This window comes from Cebus imitator, unplaced genomic scaffold (assembly GCF_001604975.1).
Source record: "Cebus imitator isolate Cc_AM_T3 unplaced genomic scaffold, Cebus_imitator-1.0 Scaffold101, whole genome shotgun sequence".
Lineage (NCBI taxonomy): Eukaryota > Metazoa > Chordata > Mammalia > Primates > Cebidae > Cebus > Cebus imitator.
In genome coordinates this window covers 1,355,006-1,363,150 of record NW_016107416.1, presented here as the reverse complement: position 1 = coordinate 1,363,150, position 8,145 = coordinate 1,355,006, and the positions used below count along the sequence as shown (strand labels likewise).

Below are 8,145 nucleotides of genomic sequence, written 5' to 3'. Positions count from 1 at the left end.
TTTTTTTATTGAGACAAAGTCTCACTCTGTTGCCAGGCTGGAGGGCAGTGGCACGATCTTGGCTTACTGCAACCTCCGCCTCCCGGGTTCAAGTGATTCTCCTGACTTAGCCTCCAGAGTAGCTGAGACTACAGCCATGCGCCACCATGCCCAGCTAATTTTTTGTTTTATATTTTTAGTAGAGACGGGGTTTCACCATGTTGACCAGGATGGTCTTGATCTCTTGACCTCGTGATCTGCCTGCCTCGGCCTCTCAAAGTACTGGGATTACAGGTGTTAGCCACTGCCCCTGGCTGTCATCTTTCTTTCCTGTATCTGTGTTTATAGAGTTAGAGCAGCATTTTACAGAGGGCAGAGGGCAGCTGTTGTCCTAGAGGTCTCTTATTCTTTTACTAGCCTAAGAGAACAGCGATCTGATTTGAAAACTTCGTATCAGCTTCCTGGGCAGATTTTCTTTTTCTTTTCTTTTCTTTTTTTCTTTTTTTTTGAGACAGGGTCTTGCTCTGTGTCCCAGGCTAGGGTGCAGTAGTGCAATCTTGGTTCATTGCAATCTCCATTTCTTGGTGTCACGTGATTCTCCTGCCTCAGCCTCCTAGGTGGCTGGGACTATAGGCACCTAACACCATGCCCGACTAATAATTTTTGTATTTTTAGTAGAGAGGTGCTTTCCCCATTTTAGCCAGGTCTTGAACTCCTGACCTCAGGTGATCTGCCCACCTCAGCCTCCCAAAGAGCTGGGATTACAAGCATGAGCCACCATGCCTGGCCATTTTTTTTTTTAAGATGGAGTTTTGCTCTGTCACCCAAGCTGAAGTGCAGTGGCGCAATCTTGGCTCACAGCAACCTCCGCCTCCCAGATTCAAGTGATTCTCCTGCCTCAGCTTCCTGAGCAGCTGGTATTACAGGTGCACACTACCACATCTGGCTAATTTTTATATTTTTATAGAGATGAGGTTTCATCACATTGGCCAGGCTGATCTTGAACTCCTGACCCCAAGTAATTTGCCTGCCTTGGCCTCCCAAAGTGCTGGGATTACAGGCATGAGCCACTTCCTGGGAAGATTTTCACGGGGTAGATTGCATGAATGGCCTGGCCCCCCACTGCCTCCTGCCCTTGCTACCCAGGGCAGAAAGCAGCAAGAAGACAAAGAAATCCTGGTTTGGGGGAATGTGACATCTGTGCACCTTCATCTGGGGAACTTTGTGCCTCCTCTTTGCCTCCAGACCCAGGAACCACTAGCCAGGGTGTGTCCAGGCTGCCGTGGTGAGCCTGAGGCTAGCTGGCTTCCTAAACCAGCCCTTTGCAGCCACCATGAACAGGAAAACCCTTTTTGTGTCACCAGTCAAAAGTTGCCCTCAAAGAGTTGTTTCCTGGTATTCTGACTGGTTGCTGATCCAAAAATTGGCTGCGGAGTTTCCTGTGGCTGGAGGAAACCTGGGACGCTTGGGCTGAGAAGGACTCAGAGCTGAAGGAGAGACAGGCCAGGGGGCTGTGCTTGGCCTCACTGCCCAGGGGCTAAGAAGGAATGGCGAGCCCCCTTCTCTTGGCTCCATCTGACTTGGGCGCCCCATTCCTCAGGCCATGGGCAGTAACCTCTGGAGTCTGATTATATAATAACTCACACAATGTGAGACTTGGCCTTTATTAAGTCCTTTCATTTGTATTACCTCATTTGATCTTTTCACAATACTCTAGTGAGGTAGGCATTTCTTATCCCAGTGTTTTACACGAAGAAACCAATGTTTAAAAAGGTAACGTGACTTGCCCAAGATTATCTGGCTAGAAATAGCAGCTGAACCAGTCTGGAACTCATGTACTCTGAGTATCCTCCATCCAGACTTGTCCCCTCCACTTCCTGGGGTAAAGGTGGAGAAATCCAGTTTGGAAGATGTCTCTGGACCCTAGAGGGTTCTTGCATCTGTTGTAATACAAGTTCTGAAATGAGTCGCAGACATGGGTGGGAAGAATGTGTCCTAGTCTGATGGGGTGGCTGGCTCTGAACAAGACACAAAATCTTGCCCCTACCCTGGGATGCTTGGAATGTACTCATCCCCACCTCCTTCCCTGGGGAAGCCAGGAGTTGTCTGCAAAGGGAGGGGAGGTGGGTAATATTAGGATGTTTACATTATTATCCTTGACTCAGGGTGGGGGAGGAGGGATTATGTAACTGAATTGCGAGGCTCTGAGGCCAAACTTTATTTCTATCATCTGAGTAACTACCTGTGGGGTTTGAATGATGGACTGGAAGTGAAAAACAGACTCAACTTCAGCTTCCCTCCCCACAGGAGAGCAAGGTCTCTGAAGTATCTAGACTGCTGGGTTGAATCCTAGCTCTACCACTCACTAGCTTTGTAACCTTGGGCAAGGTATTTAACAAACGCTAAGCCTCAGTCCACCTTTAAAATGGGGCTAGTAACTCCTTCACAGAGATGGTTTTTAATGAAACAATCTTTGTAAAGCAGTTAGCACAAAGTATTGGTAAGCCTTCAATGATTGCTAATTATTATTTTTTATTATTCAAGTTATGAAAAATAATAATGACATAGTCAGAGAGAAGGGTTAAACTGCCCCCAAGAACCTATCAGATACGCTTCTTTGGAGTCACCTGCACTGTTCCGCATTGTTCAGAGTGGAAGGAATGATGAATGTGGAATCTGCCAAGACTGGTTCCTAGTCTTAGCCCTGCTGCTTTCTAGTTGTGCAGCTTTTGGTTAATCACTTAATCTTTCTGACCCTTAATCTTCGGTTTTCCATCTGTAAAATGGGGTTGCACCTGCTTACCAGAATGTTAGGAGGCTCTGAGCTAGTAGATAAGGTTAGTGGCTTGTGAATGGTAAACTGCTGTGCACAAGGGATTTTCCAGGAGTGCTTCTGCAAGTGTCCTCCATGCCCTGGCAGGTTAGGGATTGCTTTTTTGCCTACATGAGCTGGTGGGCTAGATACATGGAGAGGCTGGGCAAGGAATTGTGGACTATGCTGTGTGTATAGTGGGCCTGACCTACATTTATCCTACAGTGAGGTGTTTTCTCAAAGCACCCAGGAGGAACTAGGGCAGGGAGAGGCGCAGGGCAAGAAGGCAGGAATACGGTGCCACCCAGCCTGGCCCCTCTGCTACTGCTGGTTGTGGACGAGTCTGTCTCTTGGATATTCCCTGGTAGCCTGTCCACAGGAATAAGGGATTCCTTGCTTTGAGGCACCAGAGAGAGCACCTCCTTCCCAGAGAAAGCACAGCTCAGAAAAGAGGGCCACCAGGTTCTTCTTCAGCAGTTGGTAGTCTAAAGTCCCCAGGCAGACAGTGCCACTGTACTCCCTGGCTGAAGGGTAGGCAGTCGTGGGGTGTGAGTGGGCAAGCACACTGAGCTCAGAGTCAGACAGTCTACATCTACATCTGCGTTTCTGCCTTGCTGTGTGACCTTGGGAAAACCACTCCACCTTTCTGTAAAATGGGATCCTACCTACATCGAAGGATCTCTGGGACGCTCAGTTAAAGGAAAGGATGTGAATGTGCTTCTTCAACTGTAAGCACTTCTGAGTCTTTCTAAGAGCTTCAAGGAAATGCTTTGTGTTAGAAAAGGCAGTTGCCAGCTGGACATGGTGGCTCACGCCTGTAATCCTAGCACTTTGGGAGGCTGAGGCGGGTGGATCATCTGAGGTCAGGAGTTCGAGATCAGCCTGGCCAACATGGTGAAGCTCTGTCTCTACTTAAAAAATACAAAAATTAGCTGGATGTGATGGTGGGTACCTGTAATCCCAGCTACTTGGGAGGCTGAGGTGAGAGAATCTCTTGAACCTGGGAGGCAGAGGTTGCAGTGAGCTGAGATTGTGCCATTGCACTCTAGCCTAGGTGATAAGAGTGAAACTCCATCTCAAAAAAAAAAAAAAAAAAAGAAAAAATAGAAAAGAAAAGGCAGTTGCCATGTGATTTATTTCTTGAGTGAGAAGAGCCAAAGGATTGTTTCTGACATTCTTCCATGCTCTGGCAGGGAAGCTGGGCAGAAAGATGTTACTTGATTTGTTTGCTTTGTCCTGTGATGAAGGAGGCCTGGCAGCTCTGCGTTCAGAGGCCAAAGGCCAAAGTTAAGCTCCCAAGTTAGGCTCTGCACCCAGGGGGAGCTGGGGTTAAATGAAGGAAACTTGAGAAAAACGACTCCTGGCAGAGGCACAGGGCCTATTAATAGGCTGGGCAGCAGTGGAGAGGGACTGGATGCTGGAAGCACGATGGGCAAGGCTGGGTTTATTTCTGGGTCAGAATGTTGAGGGGCCTCACTGGAGGGAGTGATACTGAATCCCCTCAATTCAGCCTACCAGCTCTTGTGCCCAAGCCCTCATAAGTGGCTTAAACAGAACGCCTGAACACACATGTCATAAATCAGCCACACGTGGAACAACATATCTAGCTGGGGCCTTCAAGTCCTCCCTTGCTTTTTCCATGCCTGGAGCAGGAATCTCAGCCCAGAGAACCAAAAGGAATGGAAAAGGGGCGGGTGTTAAGTGAAGGAGGAATGCTACAGAGCCTTCAGATGGGCTTTAAAGAGTTTTCTACTGGAGGAGAAGGATGGAGGATGGGCAGTGATCATGGTCAGGGATTGACAGGCTGAGGGTGTGAGGAATGGGGTTTGGCTTACGTAGGTGAGCCATTGCCAAGAGAGACAGGCCAACGTACTAACTCCATTTCTTTCTTGTTCTGTCTTGAACTAGCTGCCACCCGGGTTATCATGGAGAGAGGTGTCATGGGCTTAGCCTCCCAGTGGAAAATCGCTTATATACCTATGACCACACAACCATCCTGGCCGTGGTGGCTGTGGTGCTCTCATCTGTTTGTCTGCTGGTCATCGTGGGGCTTCTCATGTTTAGGTGAGTGTTGGGGTCCCCTGCAGGCTGTTTCTGCAAAGCACTCCCATTCTTCTTCCTTCTGGGCCTTCTCCCTGATGATAACATGCACTTCCCTCAATCTCTCCAAATCATGGGCTAGCTCCAGGGTGTAGATTCTCCAAAAACCTAGTATTTCTGGCATGACATGAGTCCCATGTCTAGAGCCTAGGGTCAAACTTGCCAGGCTATACCAGGTTTTGCTCCTCACAGGAGTTCTTTTCCTGCCTCTGTGGCCCAGCTACTCACTCACGGAGCCACTTTGTCACACATTGCTTTCTCCTGACTCTATTCTTTGGTGGCATTACTATGTGGTTTGGTAGTCAAGGTGGTGCTAGTGGTATATCCTTCCACTTCCGAGGCATCTGGACCTCAGGCCCTGCTTCTAATCTGGGTATGCTCTAGCTTGGAGGAGACCTACCAACCATTTTGAAAACAGTTGCCTGTTTTCAAGCAGTGCAACTCATCTGTCATGAGACCTGGAACAAGTTACTGTCTCTCTGAGGATTGTAATCTTTTTTTTTTTTTTTTTTAAAGATGGGGTTTCACCATGATGGCCAGGCTGGTCTTGAACTCCTGACCTCAGCCTCCCAAAGTGCTAGGATTACAGGCATGAGCCATAGCGCCCGGCCCAAGGATTGTAATCTTATAGTAACTGCAATCTTTGTCCACCTACCTCATAAGGATTTTGTGAGGATCACATAAATATGGTGAAAGCTCTTTGTAAATTGCAGCCTGCTGTTAAAGACAGGCGTCCCTCAGGGCAGTTGGGCCTTTGACCACAGGTGGGGCTGCCCTACCCTCTGGGCTTTTCCAAGTAGTAGAGGAAACCACCGTGGCAGAGTTCTTTGGAAGGACCTGCTCTGGATCTGCACTTTGTCATAGCAGGCAGGGCTTATTCACAAAACTTATCTTCCTCAGGTACCACAGGAGAGGAGGTTATGATGTGGAAAATGAAGAGAAAGTGAAGTTGGGCATGACTAATTCCCACTGAGAGAGACTTGTGCTCAAGGTAATGCTCCATCCTTTGCCCCTTGACATGATTATCCTTTGTGCCCTGTCCTCGCTCTGCTTCAGTGGGTGCCGAATTCTTCATCTAGGGGTTGAGGGCCAGGCTACTGTGACATTTGGATACCACTGCAGAATTATTTTCAAAAAGACTCAATGCTTCACTTAGTGTAAAAGTTGCTAGAGAGACACCTCAGAGAGACACCTGAGGGGACAGCTTCTCCCACCCTTGTCCTTTCCCCTTCCCTCCCCTCCTCTGGGTGACAGAGTGAAACCCTGTCTCAAAAAAATTAAAAAATCAAAAAGACTGGACCAGGAAAATCTTAAGACCTCTTTAGACTAGACCTGACTTTAAATGCCTTTCTTTTGTGCTTTAGGAATCGGCTGGGGACTGCTACCTCTGAGAAGACACAAGGTGATTGCAGACTGCAGAGGGGAAGGACTTCACGTATAGCCACAAAGACTCCTTTGTCCCTAGTCGCTGTCTAGGATTGGGCCTCCCATAATTGCTTTGCCAAAATACCAGAGCCTTCAAGTGCCAAACAGAATATGTCCAGTGGGATGTGGGTAAGAAGAAAGCAAAAGCAAGGGAACTTCATGCCCTTCTGATTCCCCTCCACCAGACCCCACTTCCCCTCGTAATTTTGTTTAGACGCTTACCTTCTGGATTAGAATGTTGGTTAAATTCCATACACTCCAGGATCTTTGAAAAAAAAAAGAAGAAGAAGAAGGAAAGATTTGTGAACTGGAAGAAAGCAACAAAGATTGAGAAGCCATGTACTCAAGTACCACCAAGGGAATCTGCCACTGGGACCCTCCAGCGCTGGATTTGATGAGTTAACTGTGAAATACCACAAGCCTGAGAACTGAATTTTGGGACTTCTACCTAGATGGAAAAATAACAACTATTTTTGTTGTTGTTGTTTGTAAATGCCTCTTAAATTATATATTTATTTTATTCTATGTATGTTAATTTATTTAGTTTTTAACACTCTAACAATAATATTTCAAGTGCCTAGACTGTTACTTTGGCAATTTCCTGGCCCTCCACCCAGCATCCCCACAATCTGGCTCAGTGCCACCTACCCTTGCCACAAAGCTGGGATGGTTCTGTGACCCATCTGTAGTAATTTATTGTCTGTCTACATTTCGGCAGATCTTCCGTGGTCAGAGTGCCACTGGGGGAGCTCTGCACGGTAAGGATGTGGGGTTTAACTTGGTCAGAGCCACTCTATGAGTTGGACTGCAGTATTGCCTAGGCGATTTTGTCTACCGTTTGTGTTTTGAAAGCCCAAGGTGCTGATGTCAAAGTGTAATGGATATCAGTGTCACCCTGTGTCCTCTTCCTGCCAAGTCTCAGAAGAGGTTGGGCTTCCATGCCTGTAGCTTTCCTGTCCCTCACCCCCACAGCCCCAGCCCACAGTGTGGGAACTCACTTTCCCTTGTGTCAAGACATTTCTCTTACTCCTGCCATTCTTCTGGTGCTACTCCATGCAGGGGTCAGTGCAGCAGACGACAGTCTGGAGAAGGTATTAGCAAAGCAAAAGACTGAGAAGGAACAGGAGCTGACTGTTCTTGGTAACTGATTACCTGCCAATTGCTACCGAGAAGATTGGAGGTGGGGAAGGCTTTGTATAATCCCACCCACCTCACCAAAATGATGAAGGTATGCTGTCATGGTCCTTTCTGGAAGTTTCTGGTGCCATTTCTGAACTGTTACAACTTGTATTTCCAAACCTGGTTCATATTTATACTTTTCAATCCAAATAAAGATAACCCTTATTCCATAGCCTTTTGTCTGTTTTAACTGGGAACTGGTTTAACTTAGTTATTTCCTAAGCCCTGACTTGATGTTAGGCTCTATGCCAGGCCTATTTATGTATACTACCACAACAATAATGTGATGCAGGTACTATTACTGTTCCATTTTTCCAGAAGAGGAAACAGGCTTAAAATGGTTATGTAACTTGCCTGAGGATACACAGCTAGTAAGTGACAGAGATGGGACTACGAGTCTGGCTCCAATTATTTTGTCTTAGTACTTATACCATGTTCTCTCTGAGACAAGAAAGAACAGATCTTTCATACAGCATATTTAGCTAGGTATAATCAGGGAAGACATCCACCTATTCAGTCAACAGGCCCTGGACTCAGGGCTTATTCCTATGTTGTACATATAAACAGGCATTGCTCCTGGAAAGAACAAGGCATTTTGACTCCCCTCTCTTGCTCTACAACCAATCCATCAGCAAATCTTGTCAGCCTTA

General features: G+C 47.1%; 1 protein-coding gene across 1 annotated transcript in view; it reads left to right on the top strand.

Annotated features, from left to right (window-relative positions):
- HBEGF (heparin binding EGF like growth factor) overlaps positions 1 to 7,667 on the top strand; it is a 13,946-nt gene extending 6,279 nt beyond the window's left edge. The window contains exons 4-6 of the mRNA XM_017536762.2: positions 4,700 to 4,855; positions 5,792 to 5,882; positions 6,256 to 7,667. Coding sequence (XP_017392251.1) covers positions 4,700 to 4,855; positions 5,792 to 5,864 — 229 coding nt within the window. The 3' untranslated portion in view covers positions 5,865 to 5,882; positions 6,256 to 7,667. The remainder of the gene's footprint in view (positions 1 to 4,699; positions 4,856 to 5,791; positions 5,883 to 6,255) is intronic.
- Positions 7,668 to 8,145: the final 478 nt, after the last annotated feature.